Source organism: Channa argus, chromosome 3, assembly GCF_033026475.1.
Source record: "Channa argus isolate prfri chromosome 3, Channa argus male v1.0, whole genome shotgun sequence".
NCBI classification, from domain to species: Eukaryota; Metazoa; Chordata; class Actinopteri; order Anabantiformes; family Channidae; genus Channa; species Channa argus.
In genome coordinates this window covers 11,741,729-11,759,633 of record NC_090199.1, presented here as the reverse complement: position 1 = coordinate 11,759,633, position 17,905 = coordinate 11,741,729, and the positions used below count along the sequence as shown (strand labels likewise).

The 17,905-nt window shown below is 38.8% G+C and overlaps 2 protein-coding genes across 6 annotated transcripts; both read right to left on the bottom strand.

The window, feature by feature from the left end:
* Positions 1-145: 145 nt before the first annotated feature.
* spag5 (sperm associated antigen 5) lies at positions 146-11,688 on the bottom strand. 5 transcript variants are annotated; one of them, XM_067499014.1, is made up of 25 exons: positions 11,565-11,688; positions 11,010-11,080; positions 10,794-10,919; positions 8,467-10,709; positions 8,151-8,343; positions 7,907-8,023; positions 7,343-7,435; positions 7,086-7,220; positions 6,698-6,817; positions 6,521-6,613; positions 6,127-6,261; positions 5,928-6,021; positions 5,671-5,818; positions 5,472-5,522; positions 5,065-5,239; positions 4,493-4,626; positions 4,044-4,212; positions 3,629-3,776; positions 2,580-2,823; positions 1,751-1,883; positions 1,526-1,606; positions 1,235-1,384; positions 1,022-1,096; positions 821-901; positions 146-711 (listed from the first exon to the last, which is right to left on the bottom strand). In XM_067499014.1, exons 2-25 carry the CDS (start codon positions 11,046-11,048, stop codon positions 640-642), a joined length of 5,049 nt encoding a protein of 1,682 aa, XP_067355115.1. In that variant the 5' UTR covers positions 11,049-11,080; positions 11,565-11,688; the 3' UTR covers positions 146-639. The 5 variants fall into 5 exon arrangements, with proteins under 5 accessions (XP_067355115.1, XP_067355118.1, XP_067355117.1 ...); XM_067499017.1 differs by having other exon boundaries at positions 8,467-10,706; XM_067499016.1 differs by having other exon boundaries at positions 11,588-11,679.
* Positions 11,689-12,776: 1,088 nt separating this feature from the next.
* trmo (tRNA methyltransferase O) lies at positions 12,777-17,607 on the bottom strand. The gene is made up of 6 exons (XM_067499287.1): positions 17,417-17,607; positions 15,881-16,029; positions 15,186-15,360; positions 14,486-14,643; positions 13,666-14,238; positions 12,777-13,544 (listed from the first exon to the last, which is right to left on the bottom strand). The coding sequence occupies exons 1-6, from the start codon at positions 17,503-17,505 to the stop codon at positions 13,315-13,317; spliced, it is 1,374 nt and encodes a 457-aa protein (XP_067355388.1). The 5' UTR covers positions 17,506-17,607; the 3' UTR covers positions 12,777-13,314.
* Between the last annotated feature and the right edge of the window lie 298 nt (positions 17,608-17,905).

The window sequence follows — 17,905 nt, the reverse complement described above, 5'->3', positions numbered from 1 at the left end:
TCATCCATGAAGGAAGATACGAGGGTTCTTGTTGAAAAGAAAATATTTTCCCAATAAAAACAGGGCGTTAAATTAGACGAGCAAATATTCTAAACTTAGGTCTGTAAATTGTGTGTCATGGCTAAAAGGAATAATGGGTCCATGGTTCAAATATTTTATCCACTTTTTATTTTTTCTCTGATGTGGAGCAACATTTGTACTGTACTTTCACAAGGTGCATTTAAACTCAGCTGTGGACCAGTTTGTTAATATTAACGAGAGACATTATTATTAAAGATAACACAGGGTCAGTGGTTCGATCCCCGGTCCTGGCTATATGTCGAAGTGTCTCTGGGCAAGACACTGAACACCCAACAGCTCATTCCCCTCCACAGCTGTGCAGTGCCGGTCCAAGCCCGGTAGAAATTAGGGAGGGTTGCATCAGGAAGGTTATCCGGCGTAAAAACTGTGCCAAATCAACATGCGGACAATGATCCGCTGTGGCGGCGCTGAACTTACTGGATAAGCCGAAAGAACAAAAATATAAAAATGAAATGTTCAATAATTATTTTATTTATACTGAAACAAATATGTCAAGACTTGTAGCTAGAAGAATTTAAAACACAAAGCCCTAAATACAATAAATGTATAAAAAATATCTTAGCCAATGTATTCAACAAGCTGTTGGAGTTGTTCACAATTCTTCACAACCTCAGGCAAAGACAGCAGTGTCTGGGTGGAGAAAATAAAACATTTACCATCATCATCATCATCATCATCATCATCATCATCTTGTATTTACATTTTTCACCTAAGACCAAAACACAGACAAATCTCTCACCTCTCTGACTTTATTGAGCATGTTGTTTAATAGCTGAAGCTCATTCTCACTTTTGAGCTGGTTGGTCTGATGTATCATTTGCTGTCAAACACATTACAGACATCATGAACACACTGGATCATGTCCTTACCTAAAACATGTTTTTCAAAAGACACTATGTTGTCAGGAATACAAGTGATACTGTTTATAGTCACTACTTACATGTCTCTTTGCTCGATCAAGCAACTTCACTTTGGCCTGTTCTGCCTCGTGGAGACTCACCTTCAATCTCTCCACCTAGGGATGAAATCAAGAGATGTTAGGAGAAAATATTCAACCTGCAGACTTTGATATTTACATCTTCAAATAGAGCAAAGATAACTTAATGTCACAAATATGGATATTATGCTGCCTTAAGTGAGAGATCATATGAACCTCTTTTAATAACTTTATCTTCTCTTCCATGAAATGTGCTGGGGTAGCTGATTGGCCAACAGCTTTTCTCAGCTCCTCATGCAGGAATTGAGATTCAACCTTTGACTGCTGGAGAGAACGGCGTAGCTCAACAACCTCCTTTCTCAATTCCTGTGAAATAGACAAATTAAAAAAATACCAATTATAATTAATAAAAATAAATAAAACTTCCAGTCATCTAAACAAGTTCACACACGGCATATGAAGTATTGTTGAGTGGTTTGCAATGTACACATGGATTCAGTGCCGTACGTTACTGTCAGTCTTGTGCTTATTTAGAAGTTCGTGGGCCTCTTGTATTTCTGCTGTCAATTTTGACACAGTTTTCTCATCCTGTGTGAAGGGGGTGGTATAAATAAATAATCAACATTTCTCATCATATCAATTTGTCACGAATCTCATTACATATAAAACATTTGGCATTACAGACAACTTGGAGAAAAAAAACACAAACAAAAACTGTAAAGCAATTCTTACTTGAGCTTTCTGCTGCAGAGCCCGACTGCCCCTCTCAACCAGGCTGTTTAGATGACGAAGTTGATGCCTAAGCTCAAACAGCTCAGCCTCATATCTGCTGTTAGTGGCCTGCTGCTCCCCCTGCAGGTCACAGCTGGAATCACACATTATATTATTATTATTATTATTATTATTATTAGAACTTTTTTTTTTAATCAATCTAATTGTACAAGCAAAAATACCAAATATTTAATATTCTTTAGATTGTGCTTGTCATTTGTAAGGATTTGTTGCATATAGAGTGTTTAACTATTTAAACCACAATTAACCTAACCCCTTGCATGCTTAAGATAAACACACAGTTAATTGGTTATATCATTGATAGTTGTGAACCTCTAATAATTTATTAAAGTGGTATCAAGTGCTTGAATCAAATGACTATGAAACATCAATTAAAAGGCTTTCAATTTGGCTCTGGGAAGTTGTGGGGATTTTTTTAAAAACTGGTTTGTAACATTTATAAAATGTAAAGTATTTGATTACATTTAGTTTAATGAATTGAAAAACAAAGTGAATAATTGAAAATGTAAACAAATGTTACTTTTAGATCTAAAATTATTAGGCAGCATTTCAATACAGAAAAAAAAAGTCCCTTTCTTAAGAGAATGTGAAGTTACATGATGCTCTGTTAAGTGTTGGAGGATGGGGACACCAGCCTGCTATAGGGGACTCCAATTATATGGTGCACAAAAAAAATAAAAAAATAAAAAAAAACTTCAACACGACATTGTGTTCACTTCACATATGTCATATCATCACAACACACCTTTACACACATTACAGCACTTACATGGTGTTGTGCAGCTCTTCCAGTTGAGCGGTGTTATGCTGTCGCACCAGATTTGCGGTGCTGACCAGCTCTGAGACGGTGCTGCCCAGGTCACACAGCAACTCCGCTATGCTGGTCTGCTCGTCCTCCTCTGGTTCGAACTCTGCCTTTAAATTCTTTTTAGGGGTGATGGCAGCAATGCGAGTGAAGGCACTTGTCTTACTGAACAAAGCTTCACACTGTGGCTCAGGCATGTCTGAGGGGACTGAAAAAACAGTGGCCTACAACTTAAATTATGAATTCAAAAAACCTTATTGTGTTTTATTTAGGTGTAGCTAAGAATTAATGTGTACCCTCTGTTAATTTAAATACATTGGACAGTTTTAGCTGCAAATCTTAAAAGACAAGGTAGAACATTGATCATCTGTGGCCGAACTGTAATAATTTCAACTGCAGATAATAAACAAAAAAAAATTTTAATAAAAAAGAATTTACGCCACGTGAACACATTTTTCATGTGTCTTCTCCTGCTTTTGTAAGTGGGGACATCATGGGGTATTCTGGGGAAATAAATTCTTAACCATCCTTCCTGGGTTGTTTATACTCCCTTTCATAAAAAGGGAATGTATATGACATAGATTACTTTTGCTGAACACACATTCAACTCACGTTGGAGCCTTTTCAAATGCAACATCTGTCACAGGTTGAACAATGCTAAACAATGCAATTACATTGTATCATAAAAAATAAATTAATTTCAACTTGTCGGTTTCAGAAGAAAGTGAAACTCAAAGCAAAGTAGTTCAAGAGTGTAACTCAAGTCGGGAGTAGATCTCTAAAACAACCATGAGTATAAATCAGCATGTCCTTGACACGCTGAAATTTGGTAATTTAAAATGTAAAACAAGCCAAGTAATTTGCTGTTTTTATGTGCAAAAATAATTTGCGTATCTCTTAAATTACTTACTCAGCCAGCCAGCTAAGGTTATCATGAGCAACACCTAATATAATACCTACCTTGCACTTTAGAGAAGTCTAATCTTAAGACATATGAAGGTGTTCTACAGTACCTGGTGCAGGAGATGTCACTGTTGTGACAATTTCCTCCTTTTCACTAGTTAACGCAACCATGATGCTGTCAACGAATGAGCTGGAGGGGTGGCGGCGGTCCAAGCTGTTGACAGGCTGAGAGTCTTTATCCTTCGTCGTTACTGGTTTCTAAAAGGTTAACACATATATTCCTGCATGAAAAAAAACATAGTGCTGCTAAACACTAACAATTACTTTAAGCATTAGTTGGTGTTAACAAATGTTTTCTAAACTGCATATACTGGAAACAAAATTTGTTTTACACCACAATATACGAGATATCAACAGAGTTGATTTTAAATAAAATCATATTTGATTTAAAAACTGAAACAAAATAAAAATCTTAAAAGTTCTTAAAACAATAAGTGGGGCAGCCTCTATTCTATTTGATTTTACCTTCTCATTTAAAGTTGCATGTAGTTCATTAGTCAGTCCTCTCAGTGTGTGATGCAGCAAAGTGATTTCAGTGACTGCCTGAGCCAGCTTCTCTCCCAGCTCCCCCTGCGTTGCGCTGGCTGTAGACCTCGTAGTTTCCAGTTGTTCCTGCAAACGTCTGTTCTCAATCCTGAACATCACACATACACACAGATAGTGTAATCAGAGTACAGAATCAAAAGATCAACGGTTTTCGGCTTGTCCCTTCAGGTGTCGCCACAGTGAAACATGTTCTGTACGTTGAATTGGCATGAGTTTTTACGCCGGATGCCCTTCCTGCCACAACCCTCCTATTTTTATCTATTCTTGGGACTGGGACCAGCACCAAGGGTGTCCTTGGTGGCTGGGTGGGCCACATCTGGTTGGGGGAGAAATTAGCAACAGTGCTGTTGGTATAAAACTGAACTTACTGAAGTTGACTTAGTTTGCCTTTTAGGTCTTCACATTGGATGTTCCTCTCCCGGAGTCCCTGCAGGTTGGTTCTTAGCATTTGTTCACTTTCAGCCACCTGCTCCCTCGCCAACTCATTCTCCATCTGTAAGAACTGACAACACACAGACAACAGAAAACTGAACCACATCCTAACTCCCCTTGACGACAACACTTAAGAAAATAATTGCCAATCAAGACATAAAAGTTGATTCAAAAAAATCTATTTAAAAACCTTTTAAACTGCTAGCAACAAACAAAGGTTACTTAACCGTGTTGCCACAAACACTTGAAACAATTATTGTGTTTTTATGTGATAATCAAGAAAGCAATAGCGAGAAATGTATACGTTTTTCTAATTAAGACTGGTTTGATTTCTTTTTGTGATTGAATCTATCCTTAATTCCAAACATTTTGTTCGGTTCAGAAGACTTGCAGTAGTCGTCTCAAATTATAAAAAAACATACATGATGAAAACATAAAAGTAAAAAAGGTCTTTCCAAGCCATGAATTCACACAATTATAATAACACATTTTGATTCCATTAACTAACCTCATTCATTTCACGCACACCCTTGAGTTGTGTGCAAACATCGTGGAACTGCTGGATCTGCATTTTCTGAGAATGTGACAGAGTCTGCAGCTGACAGAGTTGCTCCTCGCTCTGAGCAAGAGCTTGATTCAACTCACACACATGCTGCTCTGACTGACCCAGTGACATCTCCAACCTGGACAAAGGGAGTGGCATTAGTGGCCTGCCAAATATCAAGAAGCATGTGACAAGATTTTTTTTCTACATCGTGATTTTGTTTAATATTTCTTAACAAACCATTCCATTTACACTTAGTCATTTGATACAAGTAAAGTAAAAGGCAAGCAAAATCACCCATTTTAACCTGAAATGTTTGCTGAAGTTTTATTACCATTACAAAAAAGAAATTTATCATGGTCACCACTTACTCATTTGTTCTGTCCTTGGCTTGCTGGATGTCCTTCCATGACTGCTGCAATCTGAAAAAAAAAAAAAAAAACTTTCTTTAGCTCTTCCATTCTGTATTTCAGTGAGTTTCATGTTGTTATGATTTTGTATTTGCTTTTATTTTTTCTCCTGAGCAGTCAACATCCCATGTAAAAATTACTCTTTTTGTAGGCATCATACTTTGTAGTCTCAGAAGCAAGGGCCTGCTCCAAGAAGGCGTAGGAGGCCAAGGTGGAGGAAACTGTAGCAGACAACTCTGTAACTTTCCTCTCCAGCTGACCTCGCTCATCCTCTCTTTGTGTTAGCTTCTGACGCAGCACACCCATCTCTGAAATGTAATTAAAAGTAATTTTAATTACTAATTAACAGTCAATTTTATTAGCTGTTAAAAAAAATTAAATAAAATGTTAAACTTGCATATTTAGTTTAGTTTTTACCTGAAGTCAAAATTGTCACCTGCAGATTTAAATCACCAATCTGTCCTTTGGCAGTTTGGAGATCCAAATTACTTTGGCTCAATTCTTCTTCAATCTGTTGAGTACAAGTTCATCTACATTAAAAGTCAGCTCAATGATTTGTAGCCATTGTCACTTTTATAAGTGAAATACTGTCACAAACAAGTCTGAAATGTCTCACCTGGTCTCTCTCTTCAACAGCCTTTTCTCTTGCAGAAATGTGCCAGTCTCTTTCTATTAAAGCGGCTGCTGCCTTGTCATTGAGTTTTAGAAGCATGGGAGTAGTTTGCTGCAAAAGGGCTCTGACTGAGCAGAGCTGTGGAAAACAGTCAACTATGAGAATCATTATGTAACAAAAAAAGTTGTCAATGCTGTCTCCATTGAAACACCACATAGGCTTTCTGAATGTACTGTTGTGTATTTACAAAATTGTAAAAACATCACAATGAAAATCATTTAAAAGGAAACCTGTTAAAAAGGTCCATTGTATATGATTTCCGTATACAAATACATTCGTGCTCATCATACAGTTTGTAGATCAACTGCTGGATGCTATAAAGATATATTTAACATACTTCTTTCATCAAGCTTGACTGCTCCTCCATAGTTTGGGACAAAAGATCAGATGCAGAGTTCAGAGTTTCATTGTAGGCCTGGTTTAAAGCAACCTGAATTAATAGGAAAAAAATGAAATGAGACACAATCTGAGAATATTAAGCAGAGAAATTTACAATCCCGCCTTCAGTTCCTGCCTGTTCTGGGTAGGCCTCGTTCAGGGCAGCCAGGAGTTCTTGCTGAGACCCCACACACTTTTCAAACTCCAAGATTTCTGTGGCACAGTGTTTCTTCAGCTGTTCCATGGCACTAAAGGCCTGTAAACAAACAATAGAACACATACTTAAAGCCCCTGGAATGAAGAATGCTACGAAAAAAATAATATTTTGCTGCCAGTGAGAACCCTTAAGTAATAACAGGACAGTGACTACTCATTACTACTCTGGGATCATTAATGTACAATAACCACACAATTGTTTGTGCTGTAATCTGCAGTACAGTCACAATGAAGGATAAGAATGGTCACAGAGCTAGAAACAAATACATATATTACATCACCAAAGCAGCATAACAAGATGTGCTTACCGCCTCCTTGCCTGTGAAGGCATCCTCCATCTGTGTCCTCATCTCATCTCTTTGGTGAAGAGCATCTTTGACCTTCTGCATCATTTTTGTCTGCGTCTCCGTTGTTTTCTCAATTAAAGACTTCATCTGACCATACTAACAATAGATGGATAATAAATAGTAACTACACTAGAAAAAAAAACATTAGCACCTTTATTGTAGTATACACAGTTAAAACCCACCGTATGGATCAATATAGAAGACATTTTGTTACATACATGTGAAACAAGACTTTGATGGTCTTCTCCAACCAAGTCTCCTATTTGCTTGATGTTAGACAGAGCAGTATCTGTGTCACTACACAAAGAATTCTGTTGGGACACATACACACAAATATTTACTGTTACTGAACAAAAGTATGTGTGTTAATATATTTTTTAATTTCATAAAATCTGTAGGTAAGAAGTCCTTGGCAAAGTGTCGGGAGAATTTTATCTGTAAAATTCGGGGCTGTAACAAACATTCATTATTGATTAATCTGCCTAATTCCTCCTTTAGGCTATACAATATTGAAATTTATGAAAAAGTGCATGTATTGTTAGTTTGCTTGTTTTGTCCTACAAACACCATAGAAGCTAAACATATTAGGGTACTATCAGAGCAAATAATCACATTTTAATAGCTGGAAAGAAAAAAAAAAAAAAAAAAAATTTTGGAATATCTTAATTTTTACGAGAATAATTAAACTACTAAGAGATGATCAATTTGGTTGCCAGTGATTTGCTGTTGACCTATTGATTAACTGGCTGATATTATGTGGTGCATCAGTATTTGCGTCTCACCATGGTGACCCTCGTGTCCTGCATACTCTGAATGAGGTTTTGTAGAGAGGTTCCATCCAGCTCAAGCTCATTAATTCTGCTCAGAGCCTCTATATAAAGGTCTCTGTACATTGTTGTCTATATGAAATACAAAAAAAGTGTTTATTAAAACACAAACTTAGTACTTACTAAAAGCTACATTTAAAACCACCAGCTCTAAATGGTTCACATTTCCCACTCATCCTTTAAACATTTACAATTTTACCTGGCTGAGTTCAGTGTGGTCTGTCTGCACTAGTTTCTCTCTGAGCTCTGAAGGTGCAGGGCCTGCTGATAGGCCTCCATAGGTTCTGGCTGCAGCCAATTGCTGCACCAGGGCCTCCACCATGATCATGCTGGACCTTAACCTCTGCTCTAGCTCCTGTCTGGGGAGACACTCTAGGCTGCCTGGAGGTACACTGACAGAACAAAAGCAAACAGTAAGCAGCAGACAAAAATTACAGAAACAAAGTTACTCTTGTCATCTGCACAAATAAGTATCAATCTGAATTCTGTTAAACACATTTATAACAAACACTTACTTCCACAAGAGAGGGTCAGTAAGCGTGCAGGAATCAGCCAAAGAGAATTCTCTCTTTTTCTCAAACTGCCCAGATGTATTGAGGCTCCGGTCCACTAGCTGCACAGCAGTAGTGCCCACACAGACACTGTGGGTTTCTGCATGAGTTGATGATGGGACTATGGTGTTAACTGGAAGTGGAGCAGAAGGACAAACAGCAACAGGACCCATTTTTCCACATGCCAAGATGAGAAACTCTGCCATCTGACGAAGCTGCTGCTGAAGGGGTCCATCTTTAATCACAGGGACATCCAGATCCTGCTTTTCTACCTTAGATTGAGGCACTACACAGGGCTTTACACCCACATCTTCATCGGGCTCAGTGGTGGGGCCTGACTGGGGCTGGCAACCTAGTGCTGTGGAGTTGAACAGAGGATGAGGCATGGGGCTCTCCAAATGCTCTGCCCATAACCCAGCGGGGTCAAGATTGTGGGGAGCCACAAAGCTCTTTTCACCTTCAAGAGCAGAATCGTCAGCTAAAAACTGGTCCAGAGTAGTATCTCTGTTAACCTTTTGTGTGGACAGAGAACCTCTCTTTACAACTGGACTGAGGATTCCAAACTTCAAGGCTGATGCTACTGAGGGACACTCTGACAGAACTTTCAAAACATTATTGAGGTTCTCTACAGAGTTACAAAGAACAGGTCCATTTCCAGAGGAGCCAATGGCACTGTCTTTTGTCTCACTAGATTCATAGTGTGCACTGATGGAGTGTACTTTAGAGACTTTTTCCAGATGTTGCTGCACTTGTTCAGGTGTCCGATTCCCTGCTGAAGCAACCAGTTGATTGCAGGAGGAAGACTCTGTTTTATGAACCACTGACTGCATTGAACTGTCCTCACAATGTATTGAGTACTTTAAAGTTTTTTGTACTTGACAGTTAACAGATTCATTATTCAAAGTTTTTAAAGATGTGATAGCACATAGAGATTCGTTGAAATCTGATGGGTGAGTACAATTGACTAAATCTTTTCCTAAATGGCAATTAGGTAGATCATAGTCATCTCGGATGGCCTCCTGTGTAACATTAGCAGGTACAGAACTGCCATCAAGGGGTTGAGAAACTTTTGCCTGGTCATTAAGAACAGGGGAAGTCTTATTAGAAACGTGGGTGTCATCTGATTTTTCTACTTCACTCTCAGCTCTGTTGAAAGAGTCAAATGTAATGCACTCATGTGTGCCATTTTGGCTATCAGGTACCACGAAACAAACTTCATCAATAGCTTCATTGGTGTATGGCAATGGTTTCAGAGGAGAAGGGTTTCCACTTGGAGTTGATGAATCATTTTCAATATTACAGTATGGATGATCGAAATGATGTTTACCATTTTGGACATTATAGTCGACCGCTAAGATGCTTTGATCCACATCATAATTGTATGACTCGTTGCTGGTTGCAGGGTGGTCTAACAAAGGAACAGTCTCATCCACAAGTTTGGTGCCGTCTGAAATTTCAATCTCATCTCCAGTGCAGTTAAATGACTTAAATGTTACATCATTTAGTCCATCAACAGGCTTTTCAGAATCATTTGGGAACTCAGAGAAGGTGGTAATGTCAGGAAAACCATTTTCACTGCTACAGTAAGGATGATCAGAATGGTCCAAATGACACAGTTGGTGACAGTCAAATAATTGTGTTGACCTTCTACTTTCCTCTTGTGAAGTTTCACCAAGCTGTGTCCTTGGAAGAGGAATGGTCTTGTCTTGTAGTCTGGTGACATCTGAAACTTCCACCTCACCGCCATCACAGACAAATGACTTCCAGATTGCATCTTTCTCTCCATAGCAGACATTCTGAAAAACTCCTGAATCTTGTGCGGTGTGTTTAACATCTGGGTACCCAGAGGCCAGCACTGCATCGATATCCAGTGGGGAAACCTCTTTGCCCTCAGGGTTGAAATAGGGATGCTCTACATGGTTACTGCATGACTGCACGATCATACTTTCAGAGATCACCGTATCTTGCGTTTCTGTGTTTTGAATAGTTTGATCATTAGGCAAAATAACAGTCTCTTCTGCACAACTTGAAGAGTCTGAAATCACAACCTCTCCAATAGCACAGAAGGTTTTAAATGTTACATCTTCAAGTCCACAAGTACTCTCAAAAGCTGCCACATCATTCACAGAAGCACTAGTTTTTACCAATTTGGTGGATGGCGGAAAGTGCAAGTGTGGCTCTGAGTCACAGAGATGAATCTCACCCTGCTGGTTAGAGTGGTGGAAGGATAAAAAAGTCACTAATACGTTAAAAACAATGTGAACATTTTTACATGATTAGTTTAAACTTACTTGTTTCGTTTTCGCATCAGCACTGCGCAGTGATATTAATTTTAGCCTAGATGATGGAGTGGACAGCTGCAGCACTTCATTCTCCAGACTTCGCAGAGGGGTACGCTCTCCATATCTGCTGGTGGGCTAACAGCACCAAAAATATTATTAGCTTTTTTAGTCGTAATTTAACACTTCAAGTTACACTATGTACAGCAGAGTGTCAAAAAGTCTTACCAGTGCGTCCCCACGGAAACTTGACTCCCTGGAGGACATTACTTCGGATTTCAGGGAAAAATAATGTACAACTGCAAAAAAAGACAAAACGATTCATATTAAACGTGTTTTTATGCTGACTAAACTACTTTCAACTCATGTTTACGTTAACTAGCTAAGGAGATGCTGACATATAGTTATCATAGAGTATATAGACATATAGTATTAATGCATCACACCTGCTGACGTGACGTTAGGCTAAAGCTAGCGTTAAAGTTACCAGCGTATTTATACACACTAAAAACTACCTAACCAACTTCGGATAGATGTGTAAAGTAACATTAAATTACCAAACAGTCTGTTGCTAAGACCTGCAAGGGCGTAATTCACACTACCAGACTGGTAGTTTTAAGTTACCGTTACCGTTACCAAAGTCTTTCGCTAGCTAGTTAGCTCGGTTACATTAACGTAAGTTAACCGGTTGGATGGCACAGACTTAACCATGCAGCTATCAAAAATTTTAAACTAACTTAATTATGAAGTGCCAAATAAATCGCTAAAATGCACACTACTTGCCAGACGTTAACGGAGAACTTTACCCTAAGTCGTAAAATTAGGATAAATGACCAAAACAAATCTAAATGAAGTGGCCATCGACCGCGTTATATTCAAAACACAAACGTCTGCGCTGCTATTGGTCCATTTCTCTTCTTCAATTGTTGTCTGACTTATCGAGTAGACGTCATGGGTACTAATACTCACTGCTGCCGCCAACAGATCGATCATGTTACTACTCTGCACAATAAAACAATAATTCTCTTTCTTCTTAATATTATAAATCTGTTGCCTAAACAGGAAAATAACACCTGGCATTACTGCCCGCCGCCTTGTAGTTTATGTCTCACTGCAATCACTGTAGATCTACAAAAACAAAATGCAATATAAAAAATGCAAAAATAAAACTTGGAAGATTTAATCTGTACATGCAGCTCCTCTAATTTTTGTTGTATAGGATATGCTCAAATATTTACAGTGTTTAAAAGCAAACTGAAAAATTTGTTTTCCTATGCATTCAAGTGAGAGAATGAGCATATAATTCAATGTAGGGACATTATCTGTATAACATGTTTATGCATATGCTGTATTTACATTTTATTTTAAATATAAAGCATATTAAATCTTCCTAGGAATTAAATATACATTTTGCTTTATTTACCTCTGTCAGTGTATATTTCTAAAGTGAGTAAGCTGACAATCCATATACACACTACTCACAAAAAAAGGGTGAAATTTATGGAAAATGGAAAAAGTTCATACTACAGTAATGTTATTTATGGAAAGTAGGGCATTTAAGCAGAAGTATGGAATGGTAATTTCTTCAACTCAATTAATTGAAACAAAAGCTAACAGCAGTGGTGGGTGTCCAATTGTTAGGTTCCGATTTGGTCTCATGATGTCAAAATATGAAGAGCATGATGAAGAGGACTGTTTAAACGCAAATTGTCATTGAACCAGAACATTTACTGATCAATTCATGGATCTGATCCATGAATCACTTTGTGATTTTTGCTGTTAATCACCTTGTTATGCAATAAGTACTGAAACGCTAAACAATTTGACATGTTGGACAAGTTTAGAGGTCAAATTAGGTCCAACTGTAAAGGCCATAGTGCATTTTCATTTCCCCATTCCTGTCTGATACAAACACAATGTAAGGTTATAGTTACAGAGAGTGGTTTACTGACACTAGTGGTTGGGGAGTAATCCCAGTAATAAATTACAACATAATAACAAAAATGTCCACTCATCTATCTTCAAGTTTATTTTTTCACACTGGGTGGAGGTCCAGGACAAACAGGTGAAACAGATTCACAAACTTTTATAAAACAAACATTATATAGCACATATGTACTATATATTATACTTTCACAAACATTATAATTATCTAACATAAATTGTAGTAGACTGATTCCTGGCATAATCAGGGGAGAATACATCTTAACCAGAAGTGTGCAAACAATTTTCTAAACTGGGGGATAAGTGGATAAGTCTTTAATAGTTCATAGGAATATATGGTTTACATTTGATTATTTAAAAAATGAGACTGAAGAGAAAGAAACTAAGAGTCACTTTTATTGTCTACCATATCGGTCTTATCATAACTTCTGGTCAAAAAATGAAAAAGCCTTTTAAAATTCTCAAACTTACATGTGACTTACATATTTTTCAGAAATTACCTGAAAAATATGTAATATTTTTCAGAAATTATCGTTTAAAATGAAAAGTTGAACGATCCAGCTCCCAGGCTTTCGCTAAAAGGGTTTCCTCACATTGAGGAAATATGGCGTTCAACAGGACGGACCTGCAGGACCTCAGCAAAGCCTTGTCCAAACCAGCAAGTGATGTCAGCTGTGTCCAATGTAAAGAAAAAGAGTCTGTCTCTGCAGCGTGTCCTCCTGTAGACTGACCGGGGGTCTGCAGAAAGCACCCCTCTGATGGCAGCTGCAGCCTCCTCTGGATTCTGCAGAAACTGAAACCTGGGCCTGTCAGAGGGTCCTGTGTGACACACATTATTTACTTATTTATTTATTTTAATTAATAACTTATCGTTATTATCCATCAAAACAGAGCTCTGTTTTGTCAGAAACTCACGATTACATGAGACAGAGTGTCATACCCGAGTGGTGTGTGGGAAGGAATTCTGCTAACTCCCTCTCAGCATGAGAAGTGAAGCGGACATCCAGACTTGCAACAGGAGGATCTGTGATCCAGCCAGCAATGGTGCTGTAGGCCTCCTCTCCATAGCAGGGGTGGTCCACCGTCGGCTCCGGTGGAGGCATTGTTTTAGGAGATTCTGAAACCTGGTCCTCACTTTGGCAAAGCTCATTTTGGGTCACATAGGTCTTGACTTCTTCCAGCACATTGTAAAGGTCTTTGGACAGGGAAAACTGGACTCTAGAGGAATCTGTGACTGGAGCATCAGCTTCAGATGCATTTCTTGGGACGAGACTCCCCACAACATCAGTTCTTTGACGTTTTACATTTGACTCTGTACCCTTTTCTTTATAAAGGTTTAAGATATTAAACTCTTCATCAGCAGCTGCATTTGGTTGATCTGTGTTTGGATCACAAGCCTCTGAGTCTATGCTAACCCTGGTGCATGGGGAGTCATACTCTGGAATGTAGGGTTTGATGTCCAGGACTGGGGTGCCATCAATCATGTCAATGTCTGACAGATGTATTCTGTCTCCTAGAAAATGAAAGTAGGTGTGCATTTATTACCATGAAGTTATTTTTTATTATTTGTTTCTGTGACTGAGGTTGAATTTGACAGTCATACATTAGAAGTAGATTTACTTTGACTGCAAATGGAACTATGTATAGATCCGTTTCCACAGAGATATGTATACACTCTGCCATATCTTTTAATTTCCCTTACAAACAACATAAACAGAAAGTTAGCCAACAATCTAACACACATTTTGTCAAACACTCACCCACAATTTTATCCAGTTTAGCCAGAGTCAGACCCAAGGCATTTGGTCGGTGCGGACTACGTGTAGAGTACACACCAACTCTCTGACCGTTCAGCCTAGGAGGCTTCACTTTGGCTTTGTAATTCAGTTGCCCATTTTTGTGAAAGAGAAAGATTATCCTGTAGACACAGAGAGAGATGGAAAAAAAAATGAGATTGAATGGAAGAAAAAAAATAAAAATCACAATTCCTCAAGTGTTGCACAGTCATGCATTCATAAACATCTACTGCTTCTATTAGAAGAATGAGCAAACTAGCAAGCATTGTTCAAAAAGTTTTAAAGTTTATAAAGCACTTCATCACACTACTAGTCTAAATGGCTCCATAGCCTCATGTTAGACAGATACAAATATTTATTTCAGGCAAGGAAATGTCAGAATAAGGCTTTAAAGATTTGAATTCATATCTGTTTTCCACAAATTACATGAGTTGAAAAGGTTTTGTACAGACTCTTCAACAGCTTAGTGTATGAGCAAACATCAAAATAAAAATTATTATCACAATGTTGTTTTCCTTTATTTTTAACACATTCAAATTGAGTCAAGCACACGGGAAAAAGCCAATTTTAAATAATTTGGGAAACAGCAGCACCACAATGTAGATTGACCTCAGATATATTTAAAGATTAAGTACTGATTAAGCATCAACAGTATGTAAAGTACCAGACATGGGAGTATTGCTCCAGGCCAACCAGAGCGTGATCCGGGTTATTGAAGACGCTCTGCTGAATGCGCAATTCTGCTCTTGATGGTCCACAGATGGTGGGCTGTCTTGGTGTTCCATTCTTCACCGAGAAACAGGAGCTGATATATCCAATCGGAGCCGTCTGGATGTTTCCTGAAATGTTACACAAATTAAAATGTGGTGATATGGAAAGGTGCTTACAAAAAGACCCTTTTTTTATACATTTAATCAATTAACCACAAAATATTTAATAACAGAAAAAGGCTTCAAAGATGTAAAAAAAAAATGCGGCTTTCTGTGTTTTTATCATTCCAACCTGATAGACATAACTTCAGCATGAACTTATAGCATTTTAATACAATACAGCAAAAGAATAGTTTTTTTTAAGTAGCTATGGCTCTTTCTATTGTCGTGCACAATTCATTTATGATTTATCCACATATTTTCACTGATGTTCAGGTCAGGGCGCTGTGGGGGTCTTTTTAAACACTTCAGTTTATGTTTTATGCTTCATGGTGGAATTTGATGTAAGTAAGGCTTTAGATTATTGTTCTGTTTTAGCAGCAGGACTCTTTTCAGTTTTAGATTCTAGACTGAATAGGCACCCAGATTTGTTTGAAATATTATGTCTCTGGCAGCCATTGACTTCAAAGTGCATTAACACTTAGTTTACCTCGTTCTAATGCAGCTTGTGGTGATGCTTGTGAAGGTGGAGGTGCTGGTGAGGCTTTGTCAGCTCCGCAGAGTCCCATCTTCGACACAGCAGACTGAAGGGAGGTCATGTGTTTACGATGAGCTCTAACTGCACTGTCCAAAATCTGCCTGTTAAATAAAAGCAGATTCATGTTTAAATAAGGCCAAATAAATGTTGTCAATGGTAATCTACACTACTCAGAAAAAGTTTGGGATATTTGACTCATCTCAAAGAATTTATTAAAACAAAAGCTAATAACAGTGCTAGGTATACCACAATAAAAATGTCAATGTCTCAGTAACTGAAGCAGCATAGTCCATGCCCACTGGTGAGTTGGCCAAAGGTTGCTACTTTAACGCTCTTATGGTGCGCTCAAATACATCCGCACTTCTTGCCTGTTTTTCTCTTAGCCTTGTGCCGACTAAAGGACAATTCCTTGCTAAAGAGCAGATATGTCCTTTCAGCAAAGTGGCAAGAACAGCGGCAGCAACACCTCCGGCTGTCAATTGACTGTCTCAAAAGACTCTCTAGCAGATGCTGGCAGGCTAGCCCTGGTAGCTCCCATGGCATGGGACACGCTGTCTCAGGCCAACAGGCGATCTCCTCATGCCATGAGTGTTTTGCAGACAGGTCTGTTTTCAGTCACCCCCTGCTAAAACATTTCTTATGGGGGGTGAGGCAACAGCATCCTCTTTCACGCCCCCTGGCCAGTCCCTGGGATCTTTCTCTAGTTCTCCGTGCCTTGGCGGCACCCCAGTTTGAGCTGCTGGATCAGGTCCCCTTCAGGCTCCTGTTATAAAAGACAGCGCTTCTCTTGGCCCACACCTCCATGAAGACAGTGAGTGATCTTTCTGCCCTATCAATTGCCCCAGAGCGTCTCTCAATCCATGGAGACCTCAGTCCGATTGTTCTCCGGCCTAAACCTGCCTTCATGCCCGAGTGCACTACGAGTTCTTTCGGGTTGAGAGTCATAACCTTGAAATGTTTCCGCACACATTTACATTTAGCAGATGATTTGATCCAAAGTGACTTACAAGTGAGGTACAAGGCAAGCAAAAAGCTAAGTCAAGGAGAAAACATCAAAGCAAAGTCCTATAGGGAGGTGCAGAAGAGTCTGTTTTCAGCATTTACTTGAATATTGGAAGTAAGTATTGTGACCCTTGCTTCTTCTTTGGGCCCCACTAGTACCTCATGCTTCTTTCATTGAACACACCATGAGAGCGCTAAAGTAGCATCTTTTGACCCACTCACCGCTGGACGTGGAAACATTGACGAAACATTGAACAGTTGGACATGTGGATTCCAAAGTTTGGAAAAGGTCAAATTAAGTTCCCCTGTTAAGGTGGTAGAGCAATTACGGCGAAGTCTGAAATTTTCCCCCGAAATTCGATTATCACTAACTTTTTGTGAGTAGTGTATACAAAGAAAAAGCCCAAAACGCAGAGAGGTTTATGGTTACACGTTAAACGGATATAAAAGCAATGACCAGATTAGTACTGAGATGGACGATCGTACCTCAGGTTCTTGATTTCTTTCCTCATCACCGAAACCTGCTGATTCAGTTTATTTATGTGCTCCCCGCAGCAGTCGCACAATGGCCTCATCTTGCTGATAAACAAGGTGACAGAAGATCAGACACCTCTTTATTATTTAGGTCTGAGCTAAATGCTGCCGCTGAAAAGACGCAAACCACATGTGGGAGTATCTCAACACGGAAGCTCCTTGATTTAATTGTTGGCCAACCAGTAGTGTTTCATGTGACAGACTAGTTATAGACGACTCCTCTCAGATGAGCCTTTAATCACTTTGACTCATTAAGTTTACTCTGTGATGTAATTTATACAGGTGATTTTAAAGCAGTTCTTGCAGCTATTCCACATACATTACCCATCCGTGCGTGCAAAACTCACTAATAAGGCACATGTCACTGCAGGCCTTGCACCGGCAGATGGCAGCCAACAGACATTTCGTTCACATTTTTTTTCAAACAAGCTTTATTTGTGA

Coding starts and splice junctions, on each gene's coding strand:
- trmo (XM_067499287.1), bottom strand. CDS start 17,505: ATGAGGCCATTGTGCGACTGCTGCGGGGAGCACATAAATAAACTGAAT. Junction 14,239..14,485: donor TAAACTGGATAAAATTGTGG/GTGAGTGTTTGA, acceptor TTCATTTTCTAG/GAGACAGAATACATCTGTCA. Junction 13,545..13,665: donor CCTTCCCACACACCACTCGG/GTATGACACTCT, acceptor TGTGTCACACAG/GACCCTCTGACAGGCCCAGG.
- spag5 (XM_067499014.1), bottom strand. CDS start 11,048: ATGTCCTCCAGGGAGTCAAGTTTCCGTGGGGACGCACTG. Junction 2,824..3,628: donor AGTGACATCTCCTGCACCAG/GTACTGTAGAAC, acceptor CTGTTTTTTCAG/TCCCCTCAGACATGCCTGAG. Junction 1,385..1,525: donor AGCACAAGACTGACAGTAAC/GTACGGCACTGA, acceptor TCTATTTCACAG/GAATTGAGAAAGGAGGTTGT.